At 39.4% G+C, this 20,165-nt stretch overlaps 1 protein-coding gene and 1 pseudogene across 1 annotated transcript in view; one reads left to right on the forward strand and one right to left on the reverse strand.

The window, feature by feature from the left end:
* Positions 1–18,615, forward strand: part of CCDC170 (coiled-coil domain containing 170) — a 70,319-nt gene extending 51,704 nt beyond the window's left edge. Inside the window, exons 9-10 of the mRNA XM_008064962.2 lie at positions 15,782–16,018; positions 18,202–18,615. Coding sequence (XP_008063153.2) covers positions 15,782–16,018; positions 18,202–18,402 — 438 coding nt within the window. The 3' untranslated portion in view covers positions 18,403–18,615. The remainder of the gene's footprint in view (positions 1–15,781; positions 16,019–18,201) is intronic.
* LOC103267359 lies at positions 1,780–4,517 on the reverse strand (annotated as a pseudogene).
* Positions 18,616–20,165: the final 1,550 nt, after the last annotated feature.

Below are 20,165 nucleotides of genomic sequence, written 5' to 3' on the forward strand. Positions count from 1 at the left end.
TAAGTACATGACATCGGTTCTTCAGTACCTTGCTAAAATTGGAAACTAAAATGACCATAAGAGGAAGAGGCACTAAACTCCCAGGACAATTAAATAGATAATGAAAACATTAAGATTTTGGAAACCGAAAAAATAAATGCATGAGAGGTAACTGTCTCAGCAGACAGGAGAAATTTAAATCTCAATGCTGTATGCAGCTGATGCTTAAAACAACAACAACAACAACAACAACAGAATGGGTTGAAAGAAGCACTTAAACACCAATGCCCAAGCCACTCCCCAACACTGAAGGAAACTGAAGGGATAACTCCCTGGAAACAGTGAATTAGAGGGTCTCTGGAATTAGAGAACCAAGATATAGACAGGAAGCAGTATCTTACTAAAAACTGGAGAGGTCTGCATTATGAATAGTAAGATCTCCAATTCCCTTTTCCTTTCTCACCCAGAAAGAAAACTTGTAACATGTATACTCACATAAGACAAGAGATTGAAAGGTTTCTCTCTCAAAAAAGACCTACATATTCTGACAATTGGGTGACCCTCAAATAAGTGGCCTAGCCAAATAATGCTGCAGTCAAATCCATCTACTGACAAACCAGAAATATAGAGAGCTTAGAGAGATTCCTTCTAGATTTCTAGTTTCTTGCTCTAAAATTTGAGGAACAGTAAATAACCCCAAGGCATTTGAAGAAGCATCGAAATAAAAGACAGACTAAACTAAACAAAGGGAAGACTCACTTAACTGAAACAGACTAGTGGGTGGGAAGGGAATTTCTTAAAAATGTTCTAGACAGAAGGGTCAGGCATGGTGGTTCATTTCTGTAATCCCAGTGCTATGGGAGGCTGAGGTGGGAGGATCACTTGAGGTCAAGAGTTTGAGATCATCCTAGGCTATGTAATGAGACTCCAACTCTACCAAAAATAAATAAATAAATAAATAAATAAAAATTAGTCGGATGTGGAGGCTGCAGTGAGCCATGACTGTATCACTGCACTCCAGCTTAGGTAGCAAAGCAACTTAAAAAAAAAGCTTTTCTGCTGAACCCTAATTACATTATCCAAAGGTACAGATAAACAGATCTACATTTCAATATACATAGTAACAACAGAACATTTTTCCAAAAGATAAACAACCAGTACAGGGGAGCATGTCCCCTTTTCCAGGGTATATTCAGAATTTTTCTTCCTTATTGTCTGATATCCTTTCCTCAGGGCCTAAATTGTGCCTTTTTTGGCCCTTATACTCTTCTATTATGGACTCTGCATCATTTATACTCCTAAGTCTTGTTTTATTCTCTCTGGTTCTACCTATCCTCCAACTATACATTTTCAGATCTCTCCTCTTGTTCTGCGTGATATACTACCATTTACAATTTCTGGTCTTTTGTCAAGACCCTACAGTTTCTTTCAGAATCTTCTCTGTGTCAACCCAACATCCACTTGAAATCTTTACATGACATACTCTTGTAGTACAGTAATAGTTTAGTAAATGAAACCAAAATAGCATAATACCAAATGCCAAAGATTGTCAACTCTTTTGCTATTGTTTTTCCTGCTACTTACCTGAAAAAATAATTTGATGAGATCATCTTATAATGAACATTTGGTAAACTATCTCATAGAAATAGACTCTAAAATAAGACAATTTCTTAGTTAAAAACAATAGAAAGCATAATTCCAATCTCCCCCTTTCAAATCCTACTCGGTTAACGGAAATACCAAAAACCCATGAACCGTATTACTAAAGGAGGGAACAAAGGCGTTTGCTAAACTTCCACAGGAAGACTGTATAAATCTGGAAGCAGTAAAGCACACATCAGCTTGTACCCAAGAGTACTATTCAGTCTCACAAGTTAACTGAAAATCTAAACTTAATATGGACACAATTACTTGTTCTTAATAAGGCTGCAGAACATTCCCATCTATTAAATGTGCAATGGTACAAGATATATTATGTCAACTGATATCGTCAAAAAGTAAAGTAGATAATCTGACTTTCAAAAGCAATACAGGTAAATCACTAGATGTAAACAGGAACGTTAAAAAGCCATTCTTTAGGTTCAACTTAAAATAAGCATTCAGGATTGGAATCTTTAGTGTTCTCTAGTATCTTGAATAGCCCCATCTTCTCTTTAACTGGTCCCGAGGCATTCATTTGATCAATGAGATCACTTCGATCTAACAACAACTCTAGATCCTTATCACTAATGACCTTCTCTCTTGATCCTTTTACTTCCCTTTCATAATCTCTAGATTTTAATAATTTCATCAATTCCTTAGGATCTAAAAAGTTCTTAGATTGATTTAATCCAGACTGACCACCTTTGAAATGATTTTTGTGAATGATCAACTTCTCCAGTTTTCTTTTAGCAACTGTTCTTTCCACAATTTTCTGATCGATATATTGGCTGTAACAAGGCGATACACAACAACCGGCTTTGTCTGACCAATTCTATGGCATCTATCCTGGGCCTGAAGATCAGACTGGGGATTCCAATCACTGTCATAAATTATAACTGTATCTGCTGCAGTCAAATTAATGCCCAGGCCCCCAGCACGTGTACTCACTAAGAAGATAAACACATCTGGATCTGTGTTAAAGTTGTGCATATTTTTTTCTCTCTCTGAGTAAGACACGAACCCATCAAGTCTGCTAAAGTTGAAATTTCTAAGATGGCAGAAATCCATCAAAATGTCCAGCATCCTCGTCATTTGTGAAAAAAACAGCACCTTGTGACCTCTTTTTTTAAGTTCCGGCAGCATTCGATCCAAAATTAAGAATTTCCCGGAAGTTGTTATCAACTCTTCATTGATCTTAAACTTTTGTGTAACAGGATCTATAATCAAATATGGATGATTATAGCATTTACGAAGTAGCATCATTATATTCTGCAGTTTCAGATTAACTTCAGATTCTACAGGGACATTCACTTTGACAACAGTTCTTTCTCGTTTCACCTCTGGCTGTATCTGACTGATCAATTTTTCTAATTCATTAGGGAAATCATCTATTTTGCTATAATTTATTGACTTCCTAGTTCACTGTTTTGGCTGTCCAGTAGGAGTTACGTCAACTGTTTCTTGCTCACTGGCTCCAAACATGTTTGCAATTGTACGGTTCACAATGGTGGTATAAAAGATCTCTTGTTTCTTTGAAAGCGGTGCATAAACAACTACTTCTCGTTTAGGAGGAACTTCAACAGCTACATCAGATTTTAATCTTCTTAGTAAGAAAGGGGTTAGAATCTGGTGCAGCATATGCAATACATTCTGTTCTCTTTCTTTAGCAATAATATCTTCAGCAGTTTCAGAAAGACTAGTGATGTCAAACCATGACTCAAAGCTTTTCAAGTCATCAAATACATCTGGTAACAAAAAGTTTAGCAATGACCAACATTCTGATGAATTGTTTTGCAAAGGAGTACCAGTCAAAAGAAGTTTGTTATCAGCATTGAGTCGTTTTAACTCCCTGATAAGATGGCACTTCATATTCTTAATCCTGTGTCCTTCATCAACTATTAAGTATTTCCAATAGCAATACTGTAATGCATTTTGGTCTCTCATGGCTATTTCAAATGAAGTAATTACCACAGGATGAATCTGCAGCGTTCCTGTCCGTTTGTGAATATTTCTTACCAATTTCTGACGTTCCTCCTGGGTTCCATGATACAACATAGTAGGGATTTCTGGTGTAAATCTTTCAAACTCACCATCCAGTTCAGAAGTGTAGACAAAGGGTCACAGACAAGAAAAGGTCCAGGTACTCCTCTCTGAATCATCAATGCAATTGTAGCAATCCACTGAACTGTCTTTTCCAAGCCCAGTTCATCTGCTAAAATGCCATTCATTCCATTTTCCCAAAGCATCCTAAGCCATTCTACTTGGTCCCACCGCATCACTCCTCCTGTGAAGTACTTCGGTTGTTGAAAGGGAATTGGCTGTCCATTACATTTCCGAACTGGGTCAGAAAAGAATTTAGTATTCTGTCTAACAGTTTGAGACAATCTATCTTTAATTATACTATTTGAATCTTTATTTTTCTGAATATCTTCTAAGAGAGATTATTAGAAGAGTTGTCTGCATCCTCATTCATTGTTTTTTTTTTTTTTAGCCACAGACAAAATTTCCTCTTTTGATATGACCTCTGAAATACTGTATTGATTCATCTTCTCTTCCTCTTTTCTTTTTCATAACTGGACTTCCTTCACTTGCACCAACCAATTTTTTACCCTTTGTAACTTTTAAAGATTCCTTTTTTTTCTCTCCAGGTTTTCTTTCTTCTTCTGTTCCTCTAATTGCTGCTGTTCCATTTTAGTCAATGAAAATCTGGAGTAGATATTGCTTTTTTCAAGCAAATGTTGAAGTCTACGATACCGAATTTCTGTTGACTCTCTATCCCAAGACCTGCGAGCCTTCTCCAGCATCTGGCGCTGCCTCTCCAGCCCGGCGGCCTCCAGCGGCTCTTCCTCCTCCCGCGTGGCCGGGGTGATCACGGCGGGCTGCGGCGGCTCCCCCATCGCTGGAGCGGGGACCCTCCGCCCCGGCGCCGCCCGCGCGGAGGCATCGCCCGCTCCGCCGCCGCCCGGGACGCTCCCCCGGGAGCCGGGTGCCCGCGTGTCCGCGCCCGCGACGCCGCGCGCCGGCTCCTCACAGGCGCAGCCGGCCCGGCCTTCTCAGTCTCTGCTTTTCAGTGTCTCGAAAGAGTTTAGCAGAATTGGCGTTTGTTCTTCAGATGTTTGGTAAAATTTATCAGCGAAGCCACCATGCCCTGGGATTTTCTTTGTTTGGAAGACTTTTTATTATGACTTTGATCTCATTACTTGCTATTGGTTTGTTCAAGTTTTTAAAAAATTTCTTTCTGGTTTCAGCTTGGTAGGTTGTATCTGGGAATTTGTCTTTTTTCTACGTTTTTCAATTTGTTGGCATATAGTTGTTCAGGATAGTCTCTAGTGATTATTTGTACTTCTGGGCTCATCTCCTTATTCATTTCTGATTTTGTCTTCTCTTTATATTAGTCGAACTAAAAGTTTGACAGTTTTGTTTTTCTTTAAAAAAAAAAACCCAGCGTTTCATTTTCTTGATCTTCTGTGTAGTATTTTTTTAGTTTCAATTTCATTTATTTCTGCTCTAATCTTTTTTTATTTTTTTCTTTCCACTAAGTTTGGATTTGACTTGTTCTTGTTTTTCTGTTTCCTTGAGGTGCATCCTTAGGTTGTTTATTTGAAGTCTTTCTACTTTTTTGATGTAGGTGTTTGTTGCTATAAACTACCCCTTAGTACTGATGTATCCCATAAATGTTGGTATGTTGCATTTCTATATTCATTTGTTTCAGGGAAATTTTGCATTTTCCTCTTAATATCTTAGTTGATTCATTGGTTGTTCAAGAGCATGTTGATTAATTTCCATGTGTTTGCATAGTTTTCAAGATTACTCTTGTTAATGATTTCTAGTTTTATTCCATTAGGGTTAGAAAAGATACTTGATATGATTTCTGCTTTTATGAATTTGTTGTAACTTCTTTTGTGGTTTAAGATATGGTCCATCCTTCCATATGACCCCGCAATCCCCCTACTGGGAATATACCCGGAAGAACTCAGTTCACTCTATGAAAAAGATACTTACACACGTATGTTTATCGCAGCGTTGTTCACAATAGCAAGATCTTGGAACCAACTGTGCTGTCCATCAAAAGAGGACTGGATTAAAAAAAATGTGGTACATACACACAATGGAATATTACGCAGTCATAGAAAAGAACAAAATCATGAATTTTTCAGCAACCTGAATGGCATTAGAGTTTATAATACTGAGTGATCTTTCACAGAAACAAAGATCTGAGTATCACATGTTCTCACTCATAAGTGGACCTTGAACAACTACAGTAATACTATAAGAAAAGGATCGACAGTGGCAGGAAACTATGGAGGCAGGGGTAGGGAGGGGCAGGGAGGTGGGATTAATGGTAGTCAATATCTGTCTCGGGAAGGGGGGGCACACCTCATCAACAAGGGTACATGCACAATGCATATTTGTATACCTAACCCTTAACCGTACCCCAATTTTAAAATAAAATAAACTATTAAACAAAAGATATAGTCCATTCTGGAGAATGTTCCATGTGTTGATATTAAAAAAATGTGCATTCAACAGCAATGTGGTGACATGTTCTGTAACTGTCAGGCCTCTCTGGCATGGTGTGTAGTTTAACTTCCATACCATATGCTTATTTTCTCTTGCTGCTTTCTGGATCCTCTCTTTGTCCTAGATTTTTATGAATTTGATAATTATATGCCTTGGGGTAGTCTTATTTGGGTCAAATCTATTTGGTTTTTTCTGACTTTCCTGTAACTGGATATTTATATCTTTCTCAAGTTTTGGAAGGTTGCCTGTTATTATTTAGTTGAATAACTTTTCTACCCCTTGTTGTTGTTCAATTCTTTCTTGGACATCAATAATTCTTAGATTTGGTGTTTTGAGGTAATTTTTTATACCTTGTGGGCAATGTTAATTCCTTTTCATTTTTTTTCTTTTTTCTCCTCTGACTGTATTTTCAAGCAGCTTGTTTTCAAGCTCACTGATTCTTTCCTTTGCTTTATTTCTGCTATTGAAAGCCTCTAATGAATTTTTTATTTCAGAAAATGTATTTCTCAGTTTCAATTTGTTTAATTTTTAAAATTTATTTTAATCTCTGTTAATTTCTCTGATAAATTTCTGAATTACTTTTTTGTGTTATCTTGGAGATCACTGAGTTCCTTAATACTATTATTTTTTATTAAAAAATTTAAAGTTATTAAAAATTTTTTTTGAGATAGGACCTTATTATGTTACCCACACTGGCATTGAACCCTTGGACTCAAGTGATCCTCCCACCTCAGCCTCCCGAATAACTGAAACAACAGACATGTGCCACCACATCTGGCTTAAAACTGCTATTTTAAATTCTTGGTTAGTGAATTCACACACCACATTTCGTTAGGGTTAGTTATTGATTCCTTGCTTTGTTTGTTTGAGGAAGTGATAGTTTCTTGTTTACTGGTGTTTCTTGTGGATATACATCTATGTCTTTGCATTGAAGAATTAGTTATTTATTCCAGTCCTTTCTGCATGGCTTGTTTGGATTTTTTTTTTTTTAAGTCAGAGCATCATGTCACTCTGTCACCCAGGTTGGAGTGCAATGGCATGTTTACAGCCACCGCAGTATCAACCTGCTGGGTTCAGGTGATCCTTCTGCCTCAGCCTTCCAGGTAGCTGAAACCACAGGCATGTACCACCACACCCAGCTAATTTTTTGATTTATTGTAGAGATGAGGTCTCGCCAAGTTGCCCATGCTGGTGTCGAACCCCTGGGCTCAGGCAATTCTCTTGCCTTTGCCTCCCAAAGTACTGAGATTACAGGCCACCATGCCTGGCTTGTTTTGGTTATTATTGGATATGTTTGCTTAGAGATTCTTTGTAATTTACCTGTTGAATTTCTTTTTTTTCTTTCACTGCTGCCTACTTTTTGGTCCTAGAAGGTGCCTTAAGATCATGTTAGCCTAAACACTAATGAATGATCAGAGTGCTGCCTGTCCCAAATGGGGGAGGTTTCAAAGGAAATATCCTGGCAGTGTAGGAAAGCTGGCAAGGAGTTTTTTGTCAGAAGACCTGAAAAACATACCTTCTACAATGTGGTTTTGCTAAATGGTTACTTTGATTTGGTATTTTATTTGACTGAATTAAAGAGCAATTTTTCAGGGCTGGGGATGGTAGTCCTGCCTCTCCTTTTTTCTCTGTCCCCAGGAATATTTCTGCCTACAGGCACTTGTGATTCTTTCTGTAGGTTATGGCAGGGACTGGTTTCTTACCAGGGAACCCAAGATAGTGAGGAAGCTGGGTGTGCACCTTGATCTCACTTTTTCCAATGTAGAAATCATAAGTTGAGGGGAGGTTTTCCATATGCTTGATGCTGGGAAGATTGTCTCAGATTGTGAGGGGCATCGCAGATGTGGAAGTTCAATTTTCTTATTGTCTACTTGACTTATTTTTTTCTTCTCTGTGGCTCCAGGAACTGTCTCATCCTCATATTTGGGTTCTAGGGAAGTAAAGCCAGCTTGCTTTTATGTTACCATTATGGAGTCAGAGTCTCCTTTCTACTTTTTTCTTTTTTTTGAGTCAGGGTCTCACTCTGTCACCCAGGATGGAATGCAGTGGCATGATCATGGCTCACTATATCCTGGGCTCAGGTGATCTTCTGCCTCAGCCTCCTGAGTACCTGCGACTACAGGTGTATGCCACCATGCCTGGCTAATTAAAAAAAATTTTTTTTTGTAGAGATGAGGTCTCACTATGTTGCCCAAGCTGGTCTCAACCTCCTGGGATCAAGCAATACCTCCTGCCTCAGTCTCCCAAGGTGCTGGGATTACAGGTGTAAGCTATTGCATCTGGTCTGTTTGATTATTTTATGGTATCTTTTTGTTGAGTTTCTCATCCAGAGCATAAATTGTTTTCCTGATTTTATTGAACTGTGGTCCCTTGTATCCACTGAGTTTCCTTGAGATCATTATTTGAAGGCTAGGCATGGTGTAATCATTCCTGTAATCTCAGTACTTTGGAAAGCTGAGGTGAGATGATCACTTGAGCCCAGGAGTTTGAGACCAGCCTAGGCAACAAAGTGAGATCTTGTCTCTACAAACATAAAACATAAACCAGGCACAGTGGTGTATGCCTGTAGTCCCAGCTATTCTGGAGGCTGAGGAAGGTGGAGTGCTTGAACTCAAGAGGTCAAGGCTGCAGTGAGCTACAGTTGTGCTACTGTACTCCAACCTGGATGATAGAGCAAGACCCTGTCTCAAAAAAAAAAAAATTGAATTCCTTTCCAAACATTTCATAGAGGTCCTTTTCTTTGGGGTTTGTTACTGGAGAATTATTGTGTTCCTTTGGAAATGTCATGTTTACCTGCTTTTTCATGTGTCTGTGTCCTTATTTTGATATCTGTGCATATGATAGGTACTCAGGAGGCTGAGGCAGAAGATCACCTGAGTTCAGGATATGGTGACCCATGATCATGCCACTGCATTCCAGCCTGGGTGACAGAATGAGACCCTGACTCAAAAAAAGAGTAATTTTATGGAATAGCTTTCATAAGGCAAGAATTGAATTTTTTTCTGTAGATATACGGTCTATAGTGTGCCTTGACTTTGATTTTGGGTAAGGGCAGTTGTGTAGTCTCTGAACGATTTCTTCAGCTGTAATCAGCATTAATAGTGTCTGTGAGTGCTTCAGTGGCCTAGACTGTGGTTGTTTGTGGAGGTTGTGGCATGGCTTTGTGGGGGCTGAGGATGGCAGGCAGTGCATGCATGGTGTGGCCTGGTCACTGGAGATGGTGGGGTTGCCAGTGGGCATGGCAGAAGGTCATGAGTAGTCAGCTCTTAGGTTCTTGGGAGCATGTGGTTTGGCTCCCTTTGTCCTGGGGATAGGATCCATGCTTTGTTGGACTGCCTGTTCCCCAGGGTGTAGGGTGCTATGTAGGCTTAGATGTGAGGATTATGACTGCATCACTGGGTCCAGCTGATACTGTGATGCTGCATCCCTTTGGATGGATGTGGTGAGCTGTCAGTGGGGCCACAAAAATGTGGAAATGCGGAAGTACTGGGCAGGCATGTACTCAGGTGGTGGCTTTGTTCTCTAAATGGTGAGGTGCAGCAGCAGCCTGGATTCCTGGGAATGGGGGGTGATTCAGTATGAATTCCCTCTCTGGAATAATGCTGTTGCATTGACTCCAGGCAGCTCCCTGTACTGGGCTTGTATCCTGTGAGAGCTGTAGGGTTCTCCTGGAGCTAAGACTGCAGATGCCCATGGTGTGAATGTGGACTGCTGAAGCTCTCCTGCCTGCCTTTTCCCTGCAATGGGGAGTCCTTGCTCAGAGCCAATCCGGACCAGCTACTTCACTTTCCCCTCTATGCTGCCACCCTGAGCTTCTGTGTCTCAGTAAGTCTTTTTCACTTCCTTACTGAATCCCAGTGTTCCTTTCTAGACACTCTTTGATATGTAATGATCTATTTGTTGTTTTGGTCCTTTTTTGTGGAAGAGGTAAGTGCTGGCTGTTTCTAGTCAGCCATCTTGATGATGTCTCTTACTTAGTTAAATCTTTGTGGTCCTCTTTAAAGAGGGGCATGGCACCTATTTGGGCCATTGAAAGACTTTCCCACTTGGTTCACCCCATTCAGAGAGCCCGTATACAGTGCCTGGCTCCTGCTGGATGGTGTTCTCTTTTCTTTTCTTTTTTTTTTTTTGTGTGTTGGAGTCTCACTGTTGCCCAGGCTGGAGGGCAGTGGTATGTTCACAGCCATCATAGCCTCGACCTGCTGGGCTCAGGTGATCCTTCCATCTCAGCCTTTCAAGTAGCTGGAAATATGGGTGCGGGCCACCATGCCTGGCTTGTTTTTAAAAAATTTATCGTAGAGATGAAGTCTCACCAATTTGCCCAGGCTGCTCTTGAACACCTGGGCTCAGGCAATCCTCTCATCTCCGCCTCCCAAAGTGCTGGGATTACAGGCATGAGCCACCATACCTGGTGGGTGGTGTTTTCAATGCAGCTTCTTGAAACCCTCCAGCTGGGGGATTTGGATCTTCTGGAGGAGCCAACACATCAAGTTTCAATTTAATCACCTTTATTTTTGGGGCCTTTGGACTTTATAACATAAGAGAGAATTGTTCACTAGATTTTAAAATTCTTTCCATTAAGAAAGCAGCCAGTAGATACAATGCTTATGACAAGTGAAACACACTTGGAACCTTCTCCATTCTTGCTAGAGCCTGAGTGGCACATCAATCTTGTTTATGACCTGTTCGTCCCACTGGAAGAAAATAAGGGGCACAGTCTCTCAATGAACTCTGAGCTGGCTAGGAGAATTTCCCTTAGGAAGATTAAGAAACCAACTTAGTTCCACTCCACTCCCAGGAGTCTCTTGTTGGGTTTGACTTTAGGAGGCTAAAGCTCCCATCACTGCTGCTGGCTCCCAGTTCTGTCCTGGTGGCTTGGCTCAGAGCTCCATTACTTGCTCTTGCTTCCTGACAACAAGAATTCGGGCAGCCCTCAGGATTGTGATAAAGTTCTTGGCAATAGATTCTTCTCATTAGGACTTGATTCATGAGCGTCTAGCCCTCCAAGCTGTGTTCCATCACCTTTGGTAGATAGCCCACTGTCAAGTTTTCCCTGTCTAAACAGACAGGCTGAATGTTTCTCTTCTTCTGTTAATATAAGATTTTGAATTCAACATACCAATCCCAGCATTTCCCATTTGCCACATATTTTCTTTGCAGCAGTGAGATAGTTTGTGTGTGGAAAAAATCTCTTTGTTGTCAAGGTAGATAACCCTGTTTTAAAAATTGATGTTTATTTAATCAATGTAATGTCCCTAATTGGTAAAACATTTGATAGTCTACAGAGTATATGATTTTGAGCAGTATTTTTACACAATTTATAATTGCATTTACACATATATTTTTATAAACTTTTTCAAACAGAGTCCATAACAAATACATTCCCTTTCTGAATTTATTTTGACAATATTCTATTGTTTCGAAAAACTTCTAATCTATAGAACAATGGAAGGAGTAGTTTAATAGATACTCTTTTACTCTTTATATAGACTGTTAATATTTTACTGATTACTATATTTATTGGTTTTTTTTTTGCCAAATAATTTGAGAGTAAGCTGCAAACATTATGATACTTCACCCCGAATTCTTTTCCATGTCTCTTTTAAGAATGAGGGCATTCTTCTACATGATCATAGCACAATCATCACACTTAGGAATTAACATAGAGAAAGTATTCTGATATATTGATATCTAATATGCAGTTCATAGTCAAGTAAGGATTTTGATAACTCAGGATCTATAAATGGTCTCCAAGGTTGGTCTCTGTAGACCTGCACTCAGTGGGTAGCATTTCCCTGTCCCAAGTGCCTGCTCTGTGGTACCTTCTTCCATTGACTCCAGTAATCACTCAGAGTTTCTTCCCTCAGCTGTTGACATTTTAACTTTCTGCCTATTTCTCAAGCTGCAGCAGTTTTTCTTATGCCGTTTTGGCTGTAAGTCCCACTGCAGCTGTCAGTGCCCAAGGGATTTTATCTCCTCTGGATGGAGTCAATTACGTAGCTATTAACCTGTCTGAGTATGTCTGCTATCTACCTCCTCTTGGTCTAGAAAGCTGTCTTAGTCCTTTCAGGTTGCTATAACAAAATACCATACACTTGGTGGCTTATTATCAACAGAAATTGATTTCTCACAGTTCTGTAGGCTGAGAGGGCAAAGATCAGAGTGCCTAGCAGGTTCGACATCTGGGGAGGGCCTGCTTCCCGGTTTATAGATGGTGCCTTCTTGCTGTGTCTTCACATGGTAGAAGGGGTGAGGCAGCTTTTGGGGGCCTCTTTTATAAGGCACCAATCCCACCCATGAGGGCTCCCATCATGCCCTAGTCATCTTCCAAAGGCCCCGCTTCTTAATACCTTACCCCAAGGTATTAAGGTAATTAGATAAGGTATAAAGGTAAGGTATTAATATCCTATTAATGTATTTAGGTAAAGTATTAAGGTAATACTTTGGGATAAGGTGTTAAGGAGTGCAGTAAGGTAAGGTAGTCTTACGTTGGGGGTAAGAATGTCAACATATGAATTTTAGGGGGACACAGACATTCAGTCTATAGCAGAAATAAACTTAATTTATAGTAGGTAAAATCTGGTTTCTAGTTTATGAGTTTAGCAGGTATTTGACTCAGGTTTCCTCAATTTAGTGAAGCCACATAAAATGGTATAGGTCTGATTTTTCCCTCTGGACATCCATATCCCAAGCCATTGTGTCTCCTCCATGGCATGTCCTAGACTTAGAATAGTTGCTACCATTCCTCTGGCTTTCTAGTGGGATCGTAAGAACCTTCAGAGTGTAGAGCAGGTCAACTTGTCCCATGATTCAGATACTCAGTCACAGTAAAGATGTACTCTAAGTTCAAGACAAGTGAGATAGTTCAGTCTCTGATAGTAGCCTCCAAATATAATCCATGCAAGTCCCAGCCACCTCAAAACCCTTTGTCAATAAATAATTAGCAGTTCAACAAAAAACAATAAGAAAAGAAAAATAGCAGTTCAGCAACTAAATGACCGTTGTAAGTTTTATAATCATTACTTGAAAAAGAATACACAGAGGGATTTCATTAATTGGGAGCAGAAACGTTCTCATGTCTGTTTCTCTCTAATTCCATTGCTGTGTAACAACTATGACTCCTCACACTTCCCTCTTGCCCCATTCCAAGTTTCTTCAAAAAGGCTTTCCTCCAGTCTCGATAGCATAGATTCTTTCTCCTCTCTCCCTGCTTCTCTCTCAGCACTTTATCGTTGTAGGTCAACGTAGCCTCCATGGCTTGTTTCCTTTCTGACAAATTTCCCCTTTACCCAGATTCTTCCCTAGGAGTAGTAGAATGGGAACAGAAGCAGCAAGAAAATGTCCTTCATTCTCAGGAAAGACGGGACCAGAGGGAAAGAAGAAGACAGCAAACACTCATTATTTGATATTTTTATTCTATTTATTTCATATTTATTTTTAAATGGTTTGATCACAAAATTTAACACAGAATGATACTTTTTCTCTGAGACTAGGCTATGCACCTTGTCTAAAACGTTAGGAAGCTCAGAAATAAATCCAGAGATGTCCTGGTCTTTGCTCTTTGTCTATTCATTCTATACCAGCAAGTTTATTGATTTATTTCAAGGCAATTTATTCTGATGTTTTTAAAGAGCTTCTTTGTAAATGCACTTTCAAATAACAGAAAGCACATTCAAATAACCGTATCAAGATACAGATCACATACCATAAAATTCATTTCTTAAAAACGTACAATTGAGTGGTTTTTGGTATATTCACATACTGCAAACAACGCTGCTATCTAATTTCAGAACATTTTCATCACCCCCCAAAAGGAACCCTGTACTCAGAAGCAGTTTCTCCCCATTCTCCCCTCCCACCAGCTCCTGACCATTTCTGGATCTTTCATATAAATGGAATCATAGAATATGTGGTCTTTTGCAATTGGTTTCTTTCGCTTGCATATTCTCAAGGTTCATTCATGTTGTAGAGTGTCATAGAACTCCATTCTTTTTTGTTGCTGAATAGCATTGCGTTTTATGACTCTGCTGTGTTTTGCTTTTCCATTCATTAGCAGATGGAAATTTGGGTTGTTTTCACTTTTCAGTGGTTGTGATTATGTGGACCTAATTTTTCAATTTTCTTTGTTATATACTGGGAAAAGACAGAATTGCTGGATCATGTGGTAACTCTATTTTTACCTGTTTTCCATAGCAGCAGCACCATTTTACAATCCCATCCACAGTGTGTCAGAGTACCAGTTTCTCCACTTCCTTGCTAACAGTTGTGATTGTCTTATTTTAGCCAACTTAGTGGATAGTGAGTGGTAGCTCATTGTATTTTTTTAATGTTCCTTAAAATTTTTTTTTTGTCTGTGAAGAATTGCTTCAAATCTGGGGTGGCGGGTACACCTTAAAGCCCAGACCGAATCTATTTGTACTCCCAAAAGCTATTGAAATAATAAAGGAAAGTGCTTCAAATTCTTTTTAAGTTGTAATACAATAAACATAATATGTACCATTTTAACCTTTAATATGTGTAAAATTCAGTGGCATTAAGTACATTTACAATGCTGTGCAACTATCACCCCTATTCATTTCCAGAATTTTCCCATCATCCCAAACTGAATCTCTGTGCCCACCAAAGCATGGCTCCCACTTCTCCTTTTCCCCAGCCCTCGGTGATTTTTCTGTGTGTTATTTCTATGAATTTGCCCATTCTAAGTACTTTGTATAAGTTTGCCGGAGAACACAGTTGTTGTCTTCCATCTCCCATACTCATTGGCAAAATCAAAAGACACTTCTGAAAAATTGCCAATCTATATTGTCTTCACAGCAGTCATGAAGACTTGCTGAGGGGGATTTCAGGTCAGTCTGTGTCTGGCTTATTTCACTTAGCATGTTTTCAAGGTTCATCATTATGTGTCATAATTGCATTCCTTTTTTTAACTTCTATTCTTTTTATTAGCAGCTCTGGTATAATCTTAACCAATAGGCTAATACAGAAACATGCCTCATACTCCAGCATACTCTGTTTTGGATTTAAGATCCTGGGACAGCTTCCTCAAGGGAGGCACCATTCTTCCCCTTTGTTGGCTGGAGAACACAGTTGTTGTCTTCCATCTCCCGTACTCATTGGCAAAATCAAAAGACACTTCTGAAAAATTGCCAATCTATATTGTCCTCACAGCAGTCATGAAGACTTTCTGAGGGGGATTTCAGGTGGGGCTTCCCTAGGGAGAAGAAGAAAACATTAGAAGAGGAGACATTTTGATCTTCCTAATGTTTATATGCCCAAGGTGTCCCATTGGTAGGGGCAGAAAGTTCATGTTCCTTTTGTGTATGAAACTTGTAAGAGTGTGTGTGCATACCAGCAGGCTTAATTTTAGTATCTAGCTCCAGAGTCATGCTGTCTACAATCTTATCTCCTTAATTTTTCAAATAAGAGTACTCTAATATGTTACTTATGAACAGTAACTGTCTTAAGACATGTTCATCCAGCACATATACTTAGCAAAGTTTGTGTAACTATTTGGGAATAAATTCCATTCTTTATTCATAAAAGTTATGAAGTGAATTCCATTGACTTTTGATTTGTGTTGTTGACACAGTTTTCCCAAATAAATGCACAATAAATTATCCACATTCTCTTGACTTTTTAGATTAAAACTTTGGAACAGACTAAAGCCATTGAAGATCTAAGTAAATCCAGAGACAAGCTGGAGAAAATGAAGGAGAAAGCTGAGAAAAAGCTAATGTCTGTCAAGTCAGAACTGGATACTACAGAACATGAGGCTAAGGAGAATAAAGAAAGGGCCAAAAACATGATTGAAGTGGTAACCAGTGAAATGAAGACACTAAAAAAATCTCTGGAAGAAGCAGAAAAGAGAGAAAAACAGGTGGATATAAATATGGTATCAAAACATTCTTGTTTAGGAATTGATAGGACAATTTGAAAGCTTGATCATTATTCATGTATTTCTTTTTAAGAAAAATATGGAATGGTTAATGAATGTACGTCATCCCTTTACAGGGACCATGCTAATCTTCTCGGTGTTGTTCCAATTTTAGTACATGAGCTCCCAAAGCAAAACACTATCCGTACATTTCTTCAAAAACAATTTACAAAGCTTTCTCTACCCTTTTTAAACATTTCTGCCTTCCCTCCAGCATCTTTTTGGCATTCAAATAATCAGTGTGATTTACTCTGCTAAGAAAAATTATTAACATTTTCATGGCACAATGTGTAGGAAAGAAAAATATGTTCTTTTCAAAGCAGTGGAAAGGTTTGGTGAAAAACCAGGTTCTGGTTCTGGCAAGGTTTTTGTTGTGTTCAATGATTGCCTGTGAAGTTTGCATCATCCCAGATCTCTTGACGTTAACCAGGGCTTTGGCTTCAGGAAGGAAGCCATATCTTTAGCAGAGATCAGTTGCAGGAAACAGCCCCAAATCTCAAACAGTGGCACCCAGACTTAGTGGCCAACCAAGCACAGATGTAAGCCATAAAAAAAGTACTCATTCGCTCCCTGGTTGCAGGGAGGAGGTTTATCTACTGAGTCCATCAGGAGGTCAGGCAAAAAGAAACATGTACTGGGCAGCTTGACCTCCATTGCTTTGGTTTTTATCTCATTCTCTTTCTAAAGCTCAAAAGGGCATAGACTGGACTCTGACCCTAGGATTCCCCCCGCTTTGGCTGCCTCTGCTTTGGCTCATGTGTTCTCAGAAAGAAAACCTCTCAGACATTCTGAGCTTTGGCCACATTCAAAAGGATAGAAGAGTCTGAGGGACACTTTTTTCATCTGGGTGGCTAAGTTGGTGTCTTAGTCCTTTCAAGCTGCTATAACAAAATACCATGGACTGGGTGGCTGCTAAACAACAAGAATTTATGTTTCATGGTTCTGGAGACTGGGAAGTCCAAGATCAAGATTGTCTGGTGAGGTCAATTTCCTGGCTTGAACCAGCCAGTGCTTTCTTGCTGTGACCTGACATGGTGGAATGGCAAGACAGCTCTCTGGGACCTCTTTTTAAGGGCCCTACTCCCATTCATGAGGGTTCCACCCTCATGACCTAATCACCCACCAAAGGTCTTACCTCTTAATATTATCACATTGGTGATCGGATTTCAACATAAATTTTGAGGAGGCACAAACATTCAGACCATAACAACTGGAGAGAACTTTACAGTTCCCAAATTGGCCTCTGCAAGGAACAAAAGGTCAGGAAGTGAATGAGCATGGGGTGGAAGTATTTGGATGGTGTTCTCCTGGATATAGCTGTCTTCAGGTTGGATCACACCTTTTCTAAAGTGGAAGGCACCTTTAGGAGGTGTTGGCCAGAGACCCCTGATATATCTGCTTCTGCATTAGCCTAGAACCACAGAAACCAGCCGGTGAGAATTTGAAGGCACGTGAGGCATATTTTAACTGTTGTCTCCAGTCCCCCATTTTACTTTTTTTTTTTTTTTAATAACAGATAGTAGTCCCAGAGCAGTTCACTTGTGAAGTGGCAATCTGTGTGATTTGTTAATAATTGGAAGTCCTCCTGTTTTCATCAATCATATTTTCTTGCCATTTGTTCTTTCTTTTTAGTGTGAGAGGTTATCACCTAGCTAAAATTTCAATGTGTGAGCATTGATCATTCCTGGACACAACAACACCAACATTTGCATGGCACTTTCTAGTATGCAGAAGCACACATGCAATCACCAATTCATTTGATCTGAATTTCAGAACAGCCTTCTGAGGTAGATGGTTAACCCCACCCTGGAGACAAGAAAGGGGAGTCCTAGTGAGGTCAGTCTCATTCAGGGTTGCTTCACTGGGATTCTTGACTTAGTAGACAATATCACATGAATTGACTCACAAAGAAGTGTTATAAAATCTCTTGAAGTTCAGTACCCAAAGGGGCTTAAAGGTAATTTGGTATTTTGTAAGAAACCTAAGGTTAAAGGGGGTACGTCATTTGCTCACCTCCTGCAAACCTGGGTTTTTCCACAGGTTTTTGTTGTTGTTGCGTTTGGCTAAGCAGTAGTCGATGCATTTTTTTTTTCTCTTAGTTAACATGTTTCTGTCTGATATTGCAGCTGGTAGACTTCAGGGAGGTGGTGTCCCAGATGCTAGGCTTGAACATGACCAGTCTTGCTCTTCCTGACTACGAAATCATCAAGTGTCTTGAAAGACTGATCCATTCATATCATCATCACTTCGTCACCTGTGCCTGCCTCAAAGATGTGACCACCAGGCAAGATAGGCATCCACAAGGCCACTTACAACTTCTTCATTGAATACTGTGTCTCTTGAGGAAGGTGATGCTAGAGATGGGACACAACTCTCAATTTCACAAATTCCCTGTATTTTTGCAATTTGATCAATGTGTGAATACCGTGTACTTTGATGATAGAGAGAGAATGCATCATTGGCAGATAAAACGGGTCTCAAGGGTGCTAGCTGTAGATAAATGTTCGGCACTAGGAACTCCTGTTATTTCATTTAGCAGCAGCACTTTGGGACGCAGAAGACTTCCAGCAGATTGCATTCTCTCGACTGAGAATTGAGAGTAGGAGATTTGCGTTTATGGGGTGTCTGTTGTGAGTCAGAGGTTTGACTAGCCAGTTTAATTCTCACAATTAACCATGTGGGAGAATCTTTAACATTTTTGTTTTTCAACCTCTCTGGGACTCACAGATGGGGATACCTACTGAAGGTTGCAGTTGGTTAGTGGTGGGACCAGGATAGAAAACATGTTGGCTCTGCATCAGAAGCCATGCCTTGTCTACAGCCCACAGCCTCAGTTTCTCCTGAATCTCTGTGGTGCTGGTGGAAATTTCCTGCATAGAGGAAGGAAAACATCCCTACGATCAAGAGTTAAAGTCCAGAAGTGATGGAAGTGGAAACTACATTATTTCTTTAAAACGCAATGCACCTAATTTATTTGGATAAAATATCCATCGATCTGAGGTCCTGTAAAAAACTTACCTGTTTTAAATGTTGCTACTAGATCGCATCTGGTGGTAATTTTTTAACATTTGAACAGGGCTGATCTCAGTCCTTTAACAACAAAAACCTTAATGGGAATCAAACACTATAAAATGAAGAAATCCTATACCATCTTCTTCACCGACATATCCGGTGCACTCACAGCAAGGGTACTTTTTCAAGATCAGGATTTTATTATGAATTTCTATCACTTTCTCCTTTTAAATTTCCTTTTTACAAATATTTTTCAAAAAACCATATTCTTAACTTCACTGAGAAAAACCTGTTATTTTTTTGGAAAGTTTATCTTATTTCTGCCATTTAAAATGCACCTTTTTATTGTCCCTGAAAGCAGTACTAGTGTCTAATTAAAGAAAAATGAAAAATTAGATGTAGTACACCCAAATATGAAGAAAAAATATAAAATATCCAGCCAACTGTTCACAAGTCGCTAAAAAGTCAGTCATAACCAACGCATTGGCTTCTTTCTTCTAAACTAAAAGAAGTTAAAGAGATAAAACTATAATCAATCACACAGGTTGAAATTAAACTGGATTTTGGTTTGGATTTAAAAAGCATAAACTATTCTTGCAGCCATTACATAAATTTGATTGTAAACTCAATGCTGACATTAAAAATTGTCTTTAATTAGTTTAAGCTTGATCAATGCACTCATTGTTTTACTTTACATAATTAAAAATCCACAAGAATCCATAGTTTAATTCTCACAATTATGCCAAATAAGGGGTAATAGGGGGAAAAATTGAAGATCTTCTTTTAAAAAAAATACTATCTACTAAATGTAGAATGGATAATTAAAAAAAAAGAGAGAAAGAAAATGAGAAATCTAAAAGAAAGCAAATGAGCTTGACACGGTATAAGTAGCATTTCGCAACTGTGTAAACACACCTGTGCTGTCCTGGCTGAGGACAGGAGCTAGCTTGGATGGGGCAGGAGAGGCAGGCTTGAGTTTTCTCTGTGGGAGACTTCTCACATGCTCCAAAGATGTGGTGGCTGCTGTTGTGGACTCAGATTGCCCTGAGTGGAAGAAGTGACGTCACTGGGCTCATGG

This window comes from Carlito syrichta, unplaced genomic scaffold (genome assembly GCF_000164805.1).
Source record: "Carlito syrichta isolate Samal-C Ts95f unplaced genomic scaffold, Tarsius_syrichta-2.0.1 Scaffold308114, whole genome shotgun sequence".
NCBI lineage: Eukaryota > Metazoa > Chordata > Mammalia > Primates > Tarsiidae > Carlito > Carlito syrichta.